Genomic DNA, 18,600 nt, shown 5'->3' with positions numbered 1-18,600 from the left:
CAATAAAAAATGGGTGCTTTGTGCTCTTGCTTTCCCGAAGTGATCTGTGGTCTGAAGGAAAGCGCAGATTTCTCAGTCTGAAGGACAAACGGGAAAAATGATGGTTAACATGAATACTCCGTTGCAGCCGCAGAGCTGGTGATACCAAGAAGTTACTCAGAGAGCACTTCATTGCTTCAGCTGAGGACTTCTCCACCACAGTAATCTGTATTCATTTTAAGAGTGCCTGGGAAAGGCTGGCTATGCCCTGATGTTACATGCCATTACAGTTGGTGGGAGCCTCCAAGGTGCACATACCACAGCCAGTGATTACCAGAGCAGGAAAGCAAGCAGCTCATCCTCTCTCCTGCTCCCTTCAAGAGAGGCTGGCTGGTCAGATTCCCCAGTCGCCCTCACAAAGGGTGGTGATAACAAGAGTCTTCAGATGACTACCAAGAGCATTCAAATGATACCTCTCAGACTCCTGGTCCGTGTCGTACGTGGTAAGGAAAGAGGTGTTGCACTCCAGACAGCTCGCTAAGTCATTAACCACAATGCTCTCCCAGAAATGGCCATGAGAATCCACTATTGCAACCTCCTTCAAAATGGCTCTGCCCATAGCTTCATATCACTGTTTTACTCCAAAACTATTTTTTTTTGAGGTCTAATATCTTCTGAGATCCAGTCTCTGGGCTGGGCTGCCTGTGACTAAAAACTCCTCCTCTTCCCACACCCTTTTCCAACTACCTGAAACCAAGATCCCTTTGTTGTTAAAGGAGGCCCTATCCTCCAGGTTTATAGAGTCCTCAAAAAGGAGCTGCCTGGAGACTTGAGGTAAGCCTCTGGCAACTTTTGGTCAGCAAAAACTGCTTGCTGGACCTGAGCTTGGGCCTTGAGCTGCTCTTGGAGAGAAAGGTGAGGTGCACAGAGCGGGGCGACCACTGTGTGTATAAAAGGAGATTCTCATCATCTGGCCCCACACCAGCGGCCATCTTCGTGCGGCTCAGACCAGACAGGAAACGTGATATGCTGCATTTCAGAGAATTATATTTGTGTATAGAAAAAGAGAGGTGTGCACGGACACGTATACATGTGCATGCCTATCTGTGAACTGGGCAATCATCTGGCCATGGATTTGTGTTTGTATGTCTGGCTTGGCTTGGGATGTGAAGGCAAAGTGTGCTGGGAAAGAGCTCTGCCTGTGGTGAAAGGATCTTCTAAAACTAAACATGCCCTGCAGGGCCTGTGAGGGGTTATTCACCTGTGAAGGTGAGGGGACATGAAGCTTTGGAAGTGTTCAAGGCCAGGCTGGATGGGACTTTAAGCAACCTGGTCTAGTGGAAGGTGTCCCTGCCCATGGCAAGGGGGGTGGAATTAGAGGATCTTTAAGGTCCCTTCCAACCCAAACCATTCTATGATTCTATGATAAGAAGGTGGACATATTTTTTGCACCCCCTCTGGCTTGTTGAATGGACAAGCCATGCCAAACAGACACTGCAGCTAATGCAGGGTGGTGTTGCCTGTCTGGACTAGCTGCGAGGCTCAAGTCGGAGGGGGTGATTCTTCCTTCTGTGGAGCGAGTGTGGTGTTCAGCTGGGTAGGGAGGCCGTGGGATGGGTGTTCCTGTGGTGTCACACCATCTGCAAGTGTGAAGGTTGTGCTTCAGGCTTGCTCACACTCAGCACTGCCCTCGTTCCACTCCTGCTCTGACCCAGGATGGATCCTCTGAAACTGGGGCACTGATGCTGAGACTGGTTTCATTCTGGTGTTGCTTAGGTCAATGACTCGAGTTATTTTTCACAAAGTGTTCCATGGTATTTCTGCTGCAGATTGACTCCTATCCCCAGTTTCAAAGTGGTCTGTGCACGTGTACAGGCACCGAGAGTGATATGAGTGATCTGTTTCGGTGTCTGAAACAGGATCTCCTGCTGGTGTCCCAAGAAGACAGGTCCTTCTCTCTCTCTCTCTCTTTTGCTTCCCAGCAATAGTTACAAACTGGTCCCAGTATATCTGAGCACTGCAAGATAACACCTGATCCCTCCACCCTTGTTTCTGCACCTATTGCTTTACCAGCAGGAAGTAGGACGTGGTTTGGGGCTTTTTATTCTCGGCCTCGCTAGCCTTTTCGATACTTCAGGGCCTCGTCTCAGTCTGACAAGGCAAGCAAGCGGCAGCTTCCTGTGCAAAGGTGAGAGGGAGAAGAGAGAGAGACCGTGCAAGTACGAGAGGAACGGCTCCGCAGCAGAACTGCCAGGCTGCAGGCACCTCTCCTCTCATGCCAGTAGCTGGCTGACACCTGGACATGCACTGAGCTAAGATATCCACCTCCATCCCTCTCCCTTTCCCTCCTCCCGTTCCCCTCACTGTTTGATGTCCAGCACCTGCTTCCATCCAACCTCACGACCTGGTACCCGGGGACTCTTCATCTGGACCACTCATTGCCTGGAGCTGGAAGGTAAACGGGGTGATGCCAACTCTCTCCCACATGGGGGTGGCTGATCTGAAAAGCGTCTTGGAAGGAGTTTCAGTCTGACAAACTGAATCTTGCTGTTGGGGAGGGCTGAGCACATATTTATCTCTCCGTCTATCCACAGTCCTCTCAAATCATACCCCACATCTCACAACCACACCGCCTGCTTTCTTTCCCTCTCTCTCCCCTTTGTCTGTTAATGCATTGTCGTCATATTTTAGTTCCTCTGAACTTAATCTTTTATCACAACGGGAATCGATATTATGCCTCATGCCAGCCCTTTATAAACCCTCTCTTCCCACTCCCCTGGCAGTCCCAGCAGGCTCTAGAGGGACTGTCTTGTTTTGCTCAGCTCTGGCTGGGCTCCAGGCTTGCTGAGAGGTGAGGGTGGTTCCTTCTCCTGTGGGCAGAGGCAGACCTCGAGGTACGGGTGTCCAGGTGGATGGGGAGAGAGGGAGGCTTGGATGAGAAGACCGTAAGCCCCATCTGCCTCATATGGAGAGTGGCTGCACAGGCTTTGTAAGACAAGGAGTTTCTCTGGGTGCCATGGTGCGTGGATGAGGGGTGCTGCAGAGTTTCCTAATTACAAAGGCCAAATTTTCTGCTATGCCTAAAAATGTGACTCCTTCCAAGGCAGTGCGGGGTCTATTTGGTGAGGATGATGCATGGTTTGTGCATGACACCGTAATATTGTGTGATACGGCAAAACCTTGACTTTCCAGAACCTGACAAACTTCTCTCTGATTTCCTCCTCTGTCCCAAACAAGCCATTCAAAACCTACCTTCTAAGCGATGAGCTCTGCAACTAACTTTTGTCGGTTGCGTCCAGAGACCCCTCTTACTCAGCAAGCACCTAGTTATTTCAGCCCTAGGGCTTACCAAAAAGAGAAACCCTTCAAAGCGCAAGCCGCGCGCAGCCAAGGCACCACTCTCTACCTGAGTCAGCAAGCAGCCTGAGACGACACACGCGGACCGCTGTGCGCTCGCACACACATTTCCAGGAGGCATCACTCCTGCAAACAGCCTGTCTGTGTTGCACTGCGAAGGGTTTCAGTGCTGAGCAAAGCACCCAAGGCAGGAGAGCGATGAGGTGCTGAGGGAAAAGCACAGACTCTGGAGTGGAAAGGGTATGAGTTTCTGAGCCTGGCAGATCGGCGCTGGCTTTGAGCATGCCTCCTGTGAGATGTCAACTTCCTAATTTGCATTGCTGAGCTATGCTGGGGGGGCGTCTTATCTCTTTCAGTGTGTCACCACCAGCACAGATGAAGCCTTCTTTGCTGCTTCTGTGTCACCTTTGGCTGTTCAGCCTCACGCCTCTCTTGCAGGCATCAGACTCGGCACAAGGTAAGAAGTGATTCCCTTCACCCGTGCCAGCTGGGTGGGCAGGGAGGGTGGTCAGTCAGAGGAGTGTGTGTGCCACGGTGTGCTGCTGTGCAATGCTCGTGGTGTAACGCACAGCCAAGAGGAGGTTGCAATAGTTACAGATCTCTTATGAGCACATCAGCCTCCAAGGACATAGAGAAGTGGATGGCTCTGCCTTTCTTAGTTGGAGTCAGTTACCCAGCAGAGGAGTCTGTCTGTAGTTTGGGATGGGGCAGAATTGTCCAGGGTGATGGTTAATGACAAACATAATTTCTAATTCGTCCGCGTTGCTGTCCATCTCTTCCCTGCTGGCAGGTGCCTCCAGCCTCACTTGTTGGTATGACTCGCGGGCAGCTCTCTTCTGTGACTGGACCCCAAGCAGGGAGCTGCTTGAAGCACCATGCCAGCTGGAGATTTCATCGATGTTTGCTTTTTATGACAGGTGGGTGACTGGAGAGGCTGAGGAAAGCCAATGCTTTGAATGAAGTGTCCTGGAAAGTTTACCACTTAAAAAAAATGTAGGCTTCCCCTCCCCAGGCCGGGTGTAGTGGAGTCACAGAGCTGAGGGGCTTTGCCTTGAACTGTCTTTAACTGAATGGGGTCTGAGATGCTGGCCACTGCTCAGTGTTTGTCATCTGACAGTCCCAAACTGTCTAGCACAGCCTATCTTCCAGCTCTATAGCTCTGTCTGTGCTTCATTTTCCAAAAAATCCCTCCTCCTTGGTAGTCACCCCCTGGACTGAATGGCATTTTCAATGGAAAAGGAGGATGTATAGAGATTGGGGTGGAGGAGGGTGGAATTAAAGTTATAGAGGGGCCATTTGCTCATTGCCAGGATGATCTGGGATGTTGCACCATGAGTAACAATAAATGAAGGTAAATATTGTTCCCCTTACCTCCCCTGGCCCTTTCATCTCTCTCAGTTTGTGATGTTTACCTCTCCCACGCGTCTCCCAGCAGAGAGGTAGGTGTGTGGCCAGCACTACAGTGGGGGCTGGCTGAGTCTCTGTGGTCTCCAAGTACGATGTCTTTAGCCAAAAGATTTACCAGCCTACCCCAGGGCTTTCCTGGGTGCCTGTCATTAGGAGAGGCTCAGTGTGATTCTGGCAGTGGGTGTGTTGCTTGTGACCGTCATAGAGGCACCTCCAATGGGGTGAGATGGGCAAATATGTTCTGGGGCCTGGTGCATGGACGTAGGAAGCCAAAACATTTATATCGCTCCATGGGTGTGAATCACTGAGACAGGGGCTGGAATTCGTGCTGTATTTGGAACTGTGCCATTGCTCGACCAGGGCTCTAGGACACCACCTCTCTGCACCGTCAGCGAGTCCCAGGTTTGATCTGACCTAACAGCAGGAGCAGGCAGCTCAGTCTGATACCCCCTCAAGCTGCAACCCCAGGGATGCTCTCCCACCCTTGTCACCCCGTGTGCCATAGCTCAGCTTAGGCTGTCCAGCCACACTTGTCAGAGCAGAAGAGAGGTCATGGTGCAGCACTGCCAAGTGTGATGTACTGTCCTGATTGACTGGGATGTGACCTGTTTCAGAAGATGCATCCACTCAGTATATGAGATCCTATGGGACTGTCAGTGGCTTGAAGGACACCTGTAAAGCCTAGAGGGCCTGAAACAGGCACCTGTCTTCCAGGGCCACGTTAGCGCAGTTGTGGGCAACAGGTGTGTTTAGGGTCTGCATGCTCTCTGATATCAACAGGAAGCAGAGAATGTAGCAAGAGGGTTTTGTGAAGACTTGGAAACTGGAAACCTACTGGTGTCTTTGGATTTAAATAACTGGGGTGCATTGGGGAGAGCTAACTGAGCGATGCAGTGGGGAGAGAAAGTGGGATTACATCCTTGTTGTACACTGTTCAGCAAATATAGTAGGATGCAAAATGCTTTGAAAGGCCTTTAGTGTTACATAAAGTTTGACTAAATACAAAAGAGCCTCCCCTGATTTCTGGAGTTCTCCTGCTTAAAACCCAGGTTGTTTCCCTTAACTGAAAAATTCAAGAAGCACTGTGAATTACCCAAGGCAGAACACATGGCTGGGCCAAGAAGATGCATCAAGACCTTCAGCAAAAACAGTAATGTGAGTAATTTGTCTGGGATGTTCTGGCTAATGACAAGGTGGAAAGGATTTGTATGTTGATTTTGGGTGTATAAACAGTGTGACACCCAGGAGCAGTATAAAAAGCCCAAACCTAATCCCTGCCTCCAGTTCTGGGGTTAGGCTTGATGTTGTGTGTTGTTGATATGCATCGCCCCTGTGGGTTCCCCTGCAGGAGGGACTGGTTTCATTGTGAGCTGGGCCGTGCTGTCCTGACACATGCAGAAGAGGTGCAGGACAGACAGATCACATGCAGTGTCCCATGTCTCAGTTGCCTGGGTTTGTCTCTAATCCCTTCCTCTGAGGAGGGATGGACATCATCACCAGCTCTAAGGTCACCTCTTGACCTCATTTTGCTTAAAGAGCTTAGTACCATTTTCCAGATCATTAACTCCTATGAAGTCTGGTTAGATATGTCAAATGCAAGATGCAACAACAACACATCACTGGAGCTAATGGTAATGCAAATCCTCTAGCTATTGTTCTTCATTTAAAACAGTCTGGTTTTAGACTCATTATGTGCTCCCTTCAGTCATAGCCAGAGTTACTCTAGTTCTTGTGTTTTCAGAAAAAAACCAAATCCAAATATGAGCTAATTCTCCTTATTGATAAAGTCACAACCAGTTCTAATGACAGACAAGCTTTCTTACATTTGCACATCATGTGCAAAGACAAATTGCAGGGTTGGTAAATGGCTCCAAAATCTTTTCTTTCTAATCAAGCTCATTTCCCTATTGCTTATTTAATACTCTATGATATATACGGCCTGTTAGTATCACTGCATTTCAAGAGTAATATTTAATACTAATGTCACCTCAGTCTTACCAATGAGCACAAAATGTTTTAGCAAAAATATCTTTTCTCAATAAATGTCACTCATAGCAAGTAAATTTTTCCTGCTTAGTCAGCACATACAGCAATCCTAGCAAACTACCATACCACAATACTTTGTGCCCTTCTCGCCAATGAACAAAAAAAAATCTAATCACGTGAAGTATAAATCTTTGGTTCCTCACTCACTGCTGAGGCTTATGCCTTTCAGCCACAAATATTGTCCATATTTATTGTCAAGTATTCCTAAACCTCTTATACACAGGCAATGCTTAGAAAGATGAATGCTTATTTATGAGGCTTTAGTGTCCCTAATGGTAAATTTTCCTTGTAGACTCAATGCTTCACCGCTGCAGACCGTCTTACCCTATCTGTCCATTGCAACACTGGGGAGAATATGTCTATGCCTGCGCGAATAGAAGATTTCAGTCCACTTGAAAATAGTGAGTACTCGTCTGTCTTGCAGTCTCTGAAGCTTCCCCATAAATTTATAACTAATTTCTCTGCCCTGTCCACCCCTATGCGCCACCCATGGATGATTTTAGACTTGTGTCTTTTCCTTGTCCCCTGCTACAACCAGCACAGATGAACCACGTTGACTGCTGCCACTTGCACCTCTAACACGCAGTGTCATGCCAGCTACCTCCTATCCTGTCCTATATCTGGGACATTGTTAAATGAGAGCGCTTTGTGCTAGGACTTCTGGCTTCAAATAGGCAATGACAGCTCAGCTGACCTCCCGAAAAATACATGCTGCAAGAAAGAGGGAAAGTCTTGCTGGTCTTCCCCTGCTGCTCCTACCAGATATGCGATTCCACCCTCCTTTAAGGCAGCTTTGGCATGCATCAGTCTTTGCTGAAAGGATTCAGCTCACTAATCCAGCAGAAAAACATCTGCTTGGGTCATCTTTTTGCTGGATGTGTGAGTTTACCTGGCTCAAGGAGACGTTCAATAGAGCTGCTGCTAGGTAAGGCAAAAAAAGGCATGGCTGGAGTCAGGGATTGGGAAGGATCAGCCTAGGCAGTCTGTATAACTTCATCCCCTGTGGCTGTAGCTCTCTGAAAGAGCAGCTGGAAAGCAGCTGTCTCCCCATCCATGCTCCATTCCTGTCCATACAATTGCCTCATGGATCACCCCTACAAGATAGAATGCGTGGCCATGTGGGATTGATTGCAATGACTGCAGGGGCCACTCTCACAGGCTCCCAGGAGGAGCTGCCTTTAATGTAAGAGACAATAAGCCTGTTGCTTTCAGTGACAGTGGGGAAGAAGGAGGAACAGAGAGAGGGAACTCACTAACAGTCTCTGGTTGTGGCTGGCTGGAGTCTGTCAGCACAGCCAAGACACCAACCCTGCTGCAGTGGGGTTGGCGGTGGAGCCCTGTTACAGACAGAGAGTGCAGAGGTATCAGCCCTGATCCTTCTCTCTTTCCAGTAAAGCTGAGGCCTCCAGGAAACCTTCAGCTGATTCACAAAACGGAAAACACCTACAACTTGACATGGACCCTGAATATTTCTTCTCACTATTTGGATGGGGAGCGGGAATATCAAGTGCGGTACCGAAACACAAGTCTGTTCTGGGAGGTGAGTACAGAGTGGGGTACTGGGACCTGTCACCGTACGAATCCCAGTCTTCTTTATGTCAACCAACTTGCCCCTGGGCTTCCACTTGGGATGAAACCGGTTTTGGTGAATCTGCAGAGCAGATGACACCCCCTCACCCTTTTACTTTCATCACCTGCTGACAGTGTTTTGTGGTGACATGTAGGCAGATGGGAATCCTATTTTACTTAGTCCTGCCACAAAGAAACCCAGACGGCTCCAGGACAGACCTGAAAGGGGTGAAAAAAGTAAAGAGAAGAATTTTCCTCCGGGGTGAACAAGCAGTGCTTGAGGTGTAGGGATCTGAGACAGGTCCTTTTTGAGGGCCTTGGAAGAGATGGGTACATGAGGCTGTAAGTCATGGCAGGGTGTTGATGGTGCTCTAATTTTACCCTTCTTCCAGAAGGCAGAGAACTTCACCATTTTAACCGTTGAGCAGGACCAGATGTGGATGATGTTTGAGAGCCTCTCCCCCGGCTTGAAATACGAGGCGGCTGTCCGTGCAAGGCCAAGAGCCTCAGGTACCTACAAAGGCGTGTGGAGCGACTGGAGCGAGACGATACTGTGGAGGACACGTGCCAACCGTAAGGATCAGAGTCAGGCAGTCTGGCTTGGAGGGAAAAGAGGGAACTCAGGGAAAACGAAGTAGAAGGGCCAAAGCAGGCTGGGAAGTGGGAGGAAGATGGGTTTGTGGGAGGATTGTGTTAATCAAAGAGCAATAGAAAGATTGGAAATGATCTGCCCCTCCTAATCTGTTAGGTCAGGCTGGCTCAACAGGGCTTAAGGACAAAGATGTCCTGACCCTGACAGAGCCCCTCTGACTTCCAGAAGCCAGGCAAAAATCCACAAAATGTAAATCAGGAACTGTTTCCCCAGAGCAGTAAGGCCAGAAGTCTGACCTGCAGAAGCAGTGGCAAGGACTGGCATTTTCCCTGGTGCTCCTGTGACCTAGGGACATAAATCCAGCTTTCTAAAATGTAGCAGTTCCTTGAAGCCATTGATCAGTGAAATGCAGTGAAACAGAGCACTCAGATGTTGAACAAAAGGAGACCTGAGCCTAGGAAGCAAAGTCTCATGGAGAATGAGAGAGACTTACACGTAAGTCCCTTCCAACAAGGTCCGCGGAGACTTGCATCAGTCATTACCACGAACCACAGCAGGGAGGACACCTCCATCCTTGAAAGATAGTGCCCTGAGCAAGTCTTTTTGGTGAGTCATTGGCAGTGGTCTCTCTCATGTCTTTTCCGAAAAATAAGCAGATAGAGGTTATTCCTTCTCATGTCGCCCCCACTCTGCCTCTGCTCAGCCCCTCTCTGTTGTGCCTGGTGCTGGTATAAACAGAGGAGCTATGTTTAGAAAGGGCACTGTGTTGCTGTGGCGATCAAATTTTGACAGCGTGTGATGTCAATGAATAGGATACAGCCGCAACCAGTTGTCATAGCAACCAAGACCCAAAGATAACCAGGGTACCAGAGGCAGAGGAGACAAAGTGATCTTAGCAGCATCTCAAGGACAGGCAGAGAAAGAATGTCCTAAAAATGTCTCCTCCTTCTTTTACTTTGATCTGCTCCCTCACACCTACTCCAGAGGAGCTCTGCAGACCCAAACCAAGGTGTACTAGGGATGGAGGGACATGGGGGTGGCAGGCAGGGGAGACAGGCACCAGAATAGCAAGACCAAGCAAAAGTGCACTGGGGAGATGTGTGTGAAAGACAAATTAAGAAAAGTTTGAGATAATACCAGACAAGCCTGAGGAGTGCTAGCAGTGCTGTCAATGTGGGAACTCAGTCTCTTTCTCCTAAGCCCACAATCCAAGTACCAAAATCATCATGTGGTGGAATGTTGTAAAATTCCTAGCTTCCTAAAGCTTTCCTTCACCTCTCCAAAGAAAGAAGACAGCCTCTTGACACCTAACCTTCTCCATCCTTTGTCCTCCTGCTTTCTTAAAGAACCCTGAACCCCATGACTCTGTCTCTCCCACTGGCTCATAATGCTCTTTCAAGTCTCCAGTTCCACTTAAGCTGATTTTTGGACTCCCTGCTTTCCTTTGCCATGAGACAGACAGGTTGATGGACACTTTAACAAGTGCACTATGCCACCTCATCTGTGGCAATCCCCAGCTGTGGCACTGTTATGAACAGGGACTTCAGGTTGTTCAACACTAATTATCTATTAAGCAATGCCAAGTAGACTCTGAAACCCTCAAAGGCATCCTACACAACACAGCAGAACTCATTTATCTGACCACCTGTTTATTACAATTTTATATCACTGATCATCTTGAACCACCATGGAACGGCTGTAGCTCCTACTGCCAGAATCCTGTCTAAATTTTCACAGCAACTCCCTCATTCTCTCTCACCTTGCAGAAACGTCCCGTCCAGTCTTGCCAGCACTTATAGTGACCACCTGCATCTTTGTGATCATTGGGACTGCCTTCCTTATTAATTTACGGACCCTGAAATGGTAAATGAGAAACAACTTTTCCTCTTTGTTCCTCTCTTGTATCTGGTGTGTCTTCTTGAAACCAGGGTTATTTTTCACTTGGCATTACTCAGGATAGAGAGTGACTTAAAAATATGATTTGTAGTCCAACCTTTTGAGGATGACATTTGTCTGGGGAGATATATCACCACCCAAGATGATGTGGTTTCACCATCATGATTGTATCGTGCCACACTCCTGTGACCTCGTGACATGTCCTGGCTGAATTCAAAACAGCTGCCTCAGCACTTTTGTTGTCCGTGGGTTAGAGTGGGGTTCCCTAGCAGGAATGCAACAAAATGGCATCTTAAAAAGAAGGCCACTGGGTTGAGCAATCCCTCAATAGAAAGGACCAAGCAAGCTTAGGTAGCGCTACCTTCTCGGTTGAACATTCCGGCAAGAGCTCAGGCATGACATAGTGACATTTGGTCTGCAGCCAAAATGAGGAGTACAATTCTTCCTCTCAGTGGTCTGTGCAGTCCTGAAGTGTCTCATCACATGCTGGTAAACATCTACATGATGCTTTAAAGATCTCTTTGCCTGCGCTTCTACCCAGGCACTGCTTTTATTCAGAACTGAAAGCGTCTCACAAGGTTACTCCGTGCAATAATAGGGAGAGTGACCTGTCAGCATGGCAAGGTTAGAAATGGCCTCAGGTTTTCTCTTCTCAGGACAGGGGCAGAGAAGCAGAATGCTGATGTTCGTGGCAGGGAGCAGGAAAAATGTTCTCAGGGATGAGGCAGCAGAGGCTGTGATGGCTTCTCTGTAAGGAAAGAAGGAGATGCATATTGAAGGAAGATGGATACTGAGAAAGACACTGGTCACTGTGTTTTACCTTGAGTCATAACACAAGGGTGAGGAAGTATTAGCTGTATGGCACAGAGTGAGATAAAAAGGGCTCCTTTCTCCACAGAGTATAATTAACCTGGGGGAACTGGATGGAAGAGAATGCTGAGGTAAGATCCAAGGAAGGATTAGACACGCATGAATAAAAATAGCATCTGCAGTGATGTAAGGTAGTTTATATGCAAGAACTAGCAAATTCTGATGCTTCAGAGAGTACACTGATTGCCTACAGAGGTCAGGAGGGTTTTTCCTCGGAGCATCCCACACCAAACCCTCAGCAAAGAGCTGACACGATCAGCCAACTTCTCTGAAGGACTGAAGAGCAGATTAGATCACTTCATGGTGCCTCGGGATGACAACACAGTAAAGCAGAGGCCACTGGGCTGATGCAGGGCATGCTACACCACACAGTGTCCTGATAATGGGACAGACAGACGTTGTAGCACGGCTTTGGCAGCGATGGTCCCGTTCAGGCCAATATGGTCCTCTGAGTCATTGCAGTGGCAGGAAAGCAAAGAGGGGGCAAATCACAACTTCTAGAACTTGGAAACAAGGGAGACCTGCCCAGCTTGTTATCAGAACAAGGGGCTAAAGGGGCAAGTGGAGAAGTTAAGGTCGCCAGCCAAGTCAGGGAAGAAACCAGTGAACTACTGGTTGTGCTTCACTAGGGAAAAGTCTGAGGGGTGGGTATGGTCCAATGTTAGGTTTAACTGCCTCATCTCTATACCTCTCATCCCTCAGCTACTGCATTTCAGCAAGGACAGCCCTCAGGCTTGTTCTTATTTTACCTCCCCCTCACACCATGGTAGTACACATGAGCTGCAATTCTCTCTCCTACTCATACCACAATGCCAGATTGGTCAGGATCAGGCCCTGCTTCATTCCTCCATCTCATTCTCCTTTCTCAAGGTTTAAGAAGATCCTGAAGATTCACATCCCAGACCCCGAGAAATTCTTTCCCCCACTCGTTTCGGTTCACGGAGGTGACATTCAGGTATGGAACTGGGGATGGAGCCATGAGGTTATAAAGGAGAAATGAGGGAAAGGAGGGTCCATCTGCACATGCCTGGGACAACCAGCAGGTTATCAGACCTACATGTGCACACACGACATGTGCCCGTAGCACCAGCTGCTGGGTTCTCTGTTCGAGTTTTATTTTCTGACCTTCTAAAACCTGACACTCGTCTGAGGCGTCCCTAATTACAGAACTGAGAAACGGCAAACCACGCAAACCTCAGCACCCTGCTCCCCTAACGGGGAGCCTGAGAGAAAACAAGGGAGGGAACTTGGCCTCTCAGACCCCCTTCCACCCCACTTCTGTCCCTCCCTGCCTGCCCTAGGCTGCCAAGCTCTTCCCCAGATTTCCTGCTGTGATCCCCTCCTCCTGGCTATGAGCCTTTCCTCTGCTCCTAATGTGAATTGCCGTCACACTGAATGGCACTTAGCTGTTTTCTGCATTCTTGTTGTCTCATTCCCTTCTTTATCTACCCATACATTCTCCTTTCCCCTAATCTCTCCGTGAGTATGGACAGCTGCAAGGAGACGATTACCATTCTGTGCAGTATTAAAGGGAGTGTCAGATCCAAGACGTGGGAGGTGATCCCAAGGGGCATCTCACTTTAGGAAGGATGGAAACAAACTGCAGAGGGTCCAGAGGACAGCAAAGCTTTGGAAAAGCCTACCTGCAAAAAAACTTAGAAAACTTAAACTACAGGGGAAGAGTGTGGAGTAGGGGGGCGGGGGTGTGCAGCAGGCACTGAAGACACTTTCTCAGTGCAGAAAGAACTAGAAAAATTGCTTCACTGGTCATAAAGGCAATGAATTTGGGTGTTATCAAAAGTAGGGTTTTTTTAAGGATAATGATGCACTGCAGGATGTCACTCATGGTGAGTGGGGAAATCTAGGCACAAAGGGCCTGGAAGATCACTTGAGACAAGAAATCACATAGGGCCATGTAGATGTATCAGAAACTGGTTCAGCACCTAGGGATAGATTGCATGAGATGCATCTCAGTACTGCTTTTCATGTTTCCACCTTCATTTTATGGTCTTGTAATTTTTTTTCTTCCTTTCCCTTTAATTCTCCATCTTCCTTTCCCCTCTCCAGAAATCTCAAAACATAGGCTTGCGAGATCCACTCTTCATTTCAAAGTGACAGAAACATATATTCTCTCTGAAAATCGTGCAGATGAGACATGAATTCATGAATGTGAATTTCCCTCCCCACCACCTCTGGCAACTCTTGCTTGGACAGAGAAAAGGTCACTTGATTGCTGTGGGTGCTCAGAAGAAACCTTTGGTTCCTCACTGAGTGTTATACTTTGGGCATAACAGTCTCTCTTCTGTGTTTCTTCCCCATCAGAAATGGCTCTCCTCCCCATTCTCCACATCTTCCTACTGTGTGAACAGCACAACCCCAGAGATATCCATGCTTGAAGTGATGCAGAAGAATGACCAAGAATCCCAGTTTCTACTTTCCAAGGGAACCCTGCCTCCTGATCCTCCCATAGAAACCAGTGGGCACTCTGTATCCAGCTGCTTCACCAACCAAGGCTACTTCTTTTTCCACCTTCCCAACTCCTTTGAGATTGAGCCCTGTCAGGTCTACTTCACCTATGAGCCTTTCACCCAAGAGGGCAGTGGCAGCGAGGATGGCAAGTCTTACCATGCTCTCCCCTCCCCAGATTTCTGCACACTAGCAGAAGACATGCCCGTGTTGTCCCACAACTTCCTTCACTGTATCAAGGCAGCCCATGGCTTCCAAAACAGCTCCTTCGTGGAGGAGACAGAAGGTAAAGCCCAGCAGGCCATGGCTATTTCTGGGGCTCTCCAGTCAAGTGAAGGCACCTCATCCACACCAGTTCTGAACCAGGATGAGAAGGTGATGGACAAAGCAGCTTTACAACCTGCTGAGGCCCTCTGCCAGCTGAATACAGACTTTCCTGACCCACCAGACCTGCACGACAGCGATACTATTGAAGTAACGGAGGGGAGTGGGAAGGCAGGCCCTCTGATTGACCCCTGTGCACCAACAGCACATGCTACCTCTTCTTCCTCTCAGCCTCCACCTTTAAGGCAAAACCAGGATGAGGATTCATGCAGAACAGCCTTCTCCAGCCAGGTCCCAAACACTGGTGCCTACCTTTCTCTGAGGGACCTCCAAAGCCAGTACAGCCATTGCCCTGTCTAGCATCTGCCTGGAGGAAATCCACAGGTGGGAAAGGTCTTCTCTGCTGGGAAGGCTGGATGGACAGTTTTTTTATTCAGGACTTGAAAGTGGCTTCAGGATCAAACCCATGGGAACTCTTCTTTAATGAGGCTGGAGAACACAGTTACTCTAAAGGGCTGCAAAACCAGAAAAGGAATAGGATGTACAAGGTGTAAATTCATGGATGGCTACAGGGGTAGCATCAGTTCCTAGGGTTAGTGAAACAGAGCACTGGAAAGTGGAGGACACTTTGCATGGAGAACTGGGCTAGTGGACAATAAAGCAATACCTGGGGAATGATAAAAGCATATTAAATCTGTTCAGTGGTGACACAGGTAATGGAGACACAGAAGCTTCATTCTTAGCTGTACAGGCCAACAAGGACTCATCTTCATAACTGAACCTGTTTCTCTGCTATTGCTGGATCCAATGGTATAGAAACCCCTTCCCACACTGCTCAAGTGCCATCCCAGACCTCACCAGCACATTTCTTCTTTCCCAGCTCCCACTAGGAGGCTGTGCCAGCACTTCTGTGCTCTGTATTTTGGTGTAAAATAGCACTCAGCTTTGAAGCTAAGCAGGCGTATGGTCCGTTTGCCTTGTCCCAGCCTAAAAACTTCTAATGTGAGGGAGAAATGTCAGAAGAGGTGGCTTTGAGATTTTGTACAAGGGACAGTAGCACTGCCAGTCAGTGCTGGGGCTGAAGGTGAAGTGGATGAAGAATCTCTTGTTAACTGCCCAAAAGTGTAATTTTTATTGTGATGTCCCCACCTCAAGTTTGAATCAGAGATTACATTCTGAGCTACTCGGTCCAGCTTTAGACTTGAGTCTCTAGGGTCAGCTCAGAGCCACAACTATGTCAGCTGTCTAAGCAGTGCAGTGTAAAAAGAAATCCCCATTATTGAGTTAAAAATACTGGGGAAATCCCCTCCCCCCTCCTTCTTTCCCCCAGGTCTGATGATGGCAGTAAAAAGAGCGCACACAATTTCCCATTCTTGCTGCAATATTTTTCATGAAATCGAAAGCCTCTCTGCCCTGCTTGGCAAAATACGGTTATTTGACTACGATAAGCTGATTGCAGAATAGTTCATCCCACATCCTGTGTATTAGTGGAAAACATCGCAACGGTGCTGCCCATTCCTTCCATTGCTCAAGGGAAACCATTGCCTAATTAGCAGCAAAGATGTGGTGAATGAGCCCAGAAACTAACCCACGAATCAGCACCTTTGCTGAAAAGAAAACCTCCATCCACTCACAAAGAAAGGGGATAGCAAAGACTACTTTTTTTTCTTTTTTTTTTTTTTTTTGTTACCTCTGCATTTGCTGATCTGGGTTGAGAAAAAGCAGCACACTGCAGAAGAAAAGTGGCAAGGCAAAGGAAGACAAGCTGTTCTGGTTACATCCATCCCTGCATTCAACTTCTGTACTGTCTGTTTGCTTTCTGCCATATTTCTGGACTATTCAGCAGTGGGAAAATACCAGCCCTGTGATAAAGATATTTCCTTTTAGAGTTTTTATTTCAAAAAGGTCAAGGATATCGAACTTGTTGGTGCTTCTGTCACCCCTGTGAGTATCAGCCACAACTAATTCTTCCCTAACTCTGTCTGCACAAGCGTTGAGCTTCCCCTTTGTCCTGGTCCCACGCTGTTACCTGACCTTGCATTATGCGGCCTGAATGTCATTATGAGTACCAGCTACTGGGTCACCCGCTGGCTTGGATTTCACCTCAAAAGAGCTGCTCAAAGGAGTTGAGCCTGCCTGTGGCTGAGAGGCTGAAGGAGCTATGACCTCTCCTCTCATCAGCTTCTTCAGCACCTGCATCAAGACGTGGACTGCTCCATTGTCTCCAGGAGACAGCAGGTGAGGAAGACCCCACAGCTTCCCAGATAAGGAAGCACAAGGCTTGCCCAGCTGATCACTGATGGACTTCAAGAAGAGACACTGAATCCCTTGACCCTAATGGGCAACTTGCTGTCTCACACGGGACAAGGTTCCTAGTTGTGCTGATGGTTATCCTGTCCTGATATAGGTCTTCATAAGCTTCTCAATTATTCTTGCTGCTAAGATGAGTACAAAAAAAAAAAAAACAAAAAAACTTTGCCTCTTTGTAAATAAAAGAAATATTAAGAAATCTACGGTGTTTTTCTGTCCTTTGGGATGGGGGAAAAGGATTAACAGGTTTTCTGAATAGGGGACTAGGCAAAGCTTTGCTCAGACCAATATACCTTTAGCCCTCCTTCCTACTCCCTCCACCAGGGGACTCAGACACAGAAAGCGGAGTTGGAAGTGATCATGCTGCAGACCCCCGAGGGCCATCCTGCCGGCTGGGTATTTCCCCCCCTCCTTGTGAAAGTGCTGACAATTTTCGAGCTGGCAAGATGTTAGTACTGCATTCGCCACCACGCTGGGTGTGAATGTGTGACACACTGCGGCAGGAAGTGCTCAACATCAGATCTGGTGATAACCGGACCTTTCTTCCAGGAAGACAAGATCATGTGGTCTCATACGTGAGTAACCCAGGTTGTGAATACCAAAGGCGTAACACTCTCAGTGATGCGGTGCCCATTCTCTGCTGGGTCCCCAAGACCTCTTTGGAAATGTCACATGGGGAGCGGTCCCCTCTCAAGCTGATGCGAACACCCAGCATGTGGTTCGCAAAACCACAGAAAGATGCTACAACAGTGTCCATCAGTACCAGAGGCAAACCAAAGCTGAACGCCAGCACTGTGTGGAAAATACTGAGCTAACCACCGCAGACAAGTTCTCTCTTTATCTTAAGCCCAGAGACAGCAAAGATAGCTGTCACATCTCTCATCTCCCTCTTTCCAAGACACCTTTTTCGTAAAGAGGCAACATTACTCTCAGCCTCCTCCCACATCCCTTCCTTTTTTTTACTGTGGAGAAGCAGAAAGTGAAGGGTACTTGCAGCAAAGGAATTCCTCTGAAGTCAAATCTGATCAAGGTTTTGGGTCCTTGGTTGATTCAAAAGCCTGTGGTGATAGATGTGGTATCCTTGCTTAGATAGATCAGATTGAGTTTCTATATTTTTTTGTTCTGCTGAAAACACCAGAGAAGGAGGATGCTTCTTTCCAGGAAAGATGGATACAAAAATTAAGGTGTCTGGCATCGGGAAATGCCCTCAGCTGGGTTCTGACACACTGTGGCAAACCCTCATACTGTAAGCTTGGGAAAGCCATATACGTATACATGTATGTCTAAAAACGCAGCTAGACCCCAGTTATCTGGGGAAATTTTGGCTGAAAGTAACTTTTTAAAGGGAAATCTGGTCTCTTAAAACTCCCAAGCAGTTCTGATAGTGTTTCTTATTGTCATTGTGTGCCTCAGTTTCCCATATGTACAGCAATGAGTAAGTCAGGATAACCACACTGACACATTCCCAGTCAAACACTTCAGCTTTTCATCCACATACAACACTTATCTACTAGAATCCACCACGAGGCAACTACAGCAATGTCTTTCAGTCTTCGTCCAGTCCCAGACTAAACCTGAACCAGGTGCAGCACTGAAAGCAGCTATCCCTGCCCAGCTGCCAAAATAAGCTCAAACGAGCTCTGGCCCAAATGGTCTGAGCCCTAGGTCAATACCACTGGCTGGAGCTCAGTCCCAGGTCAAGAGTCACCCATGTCCCCATCCGCCTGCCCCATTTATTGACAGAGTAACTTTATTTACTCTGGGCTAGCTGGAGCGTGGTTGCT

The 18,600-nt window shown here is 48.0% G+C and overlaps 1 protein-coding gene across 3 annotated transcripts; it reads left to right on the top strand.

Annotated features, from left to right (window-relative positions):
* The first annotated feature begins 2,115 nt into the window (after positions 1-2,115).
* IL2RB (interleukin 2 receptor subunit beta) lies at positions 2,116-16,980 on the top strand. 3 transcript variants are annotated; one of them, XM_063323539.1, is made up of 11 exons: positions 2,116-2,167; positions 2,358-2,434; positions 3,693-3,793; positions 4,127-4,253; positions 5,793-5,898; positions 7,082-7,190; positions 8,181-8,329; positions 8,751-8,931; positions 10,717-10,813; positions 12,587-12,671; positions 14,039-16,980. In XM_063323539.1, the coding sequence occupies exons 3-11, from the start codon at positions 3,712-3,714 to the stop codon at positions 14,864-14,866; spliced, it is 1,764 nt and encodes a 587-aa protein (XP_063179609.1). In that variant the 5' UTR covers positions 2,116-2,167; positions 2,358-2,434; positions 3,693-3,711; the 3' UTR covers positions 14,867-16,980. The 3 variants fall into 3 exon arrangements, with proteins under 3 accessions (XP_063179609.1, XP_063179602.1, XP_063179592.1); XM_063323532.1 differs by having other exon boundaries at positions 2,125-2,434; XM_063323522.1 differs by lacking the exon at positions 3,693-3,793 and having other exon boundaries at positions 2,125-2,434.
* The last annotated feature ends 1,620 nt before the right edge of the window (positions 16,981-18,600 follow it).

Source organism: Chroicocephalus ridibundus, chromosome 1, assembly GCF_963924245.1.
Source record: "Chroicocephalus ridibundus chromosome 1, bChrRid1.1, whole genome shotgun sequence".
NCBI lineage: Eukaryota > Metazoa > Chordata > Aves > Charadriiformes > Laridae > Chroicocephalus > Chroicocephalus ridibundus.
Note: the sequence above shows the minus strand (reverse complement) of the source record. Positions and strands in the feature narration are given on the sequence as shown.

Bases quoted from the DNA above. Each gene is read 5' to 3' on its own strand.
- IL2RB (XM_063323522.1), top strand. From the start codon at position 2,350: ATGTCCAGCACCTGCTTCCATCCAACCTCACGACCTGGTACCCGGGGA. The intron at 2,435-4,126 runs GTAAACGGGGTG...CCCTGCTGGCAG, and splicing joins TCATTGCCTGGAGCTGGAAG to GTGCCTCCAGCCTCACTTGT. The intron at 10,814-12,586 runs GTAAATGAGAAA...TCCTTTCTCAAG, and splicing joins AATTTACGGACCCTGAAATG to GTTTAAGAAGATCCTGAAGA.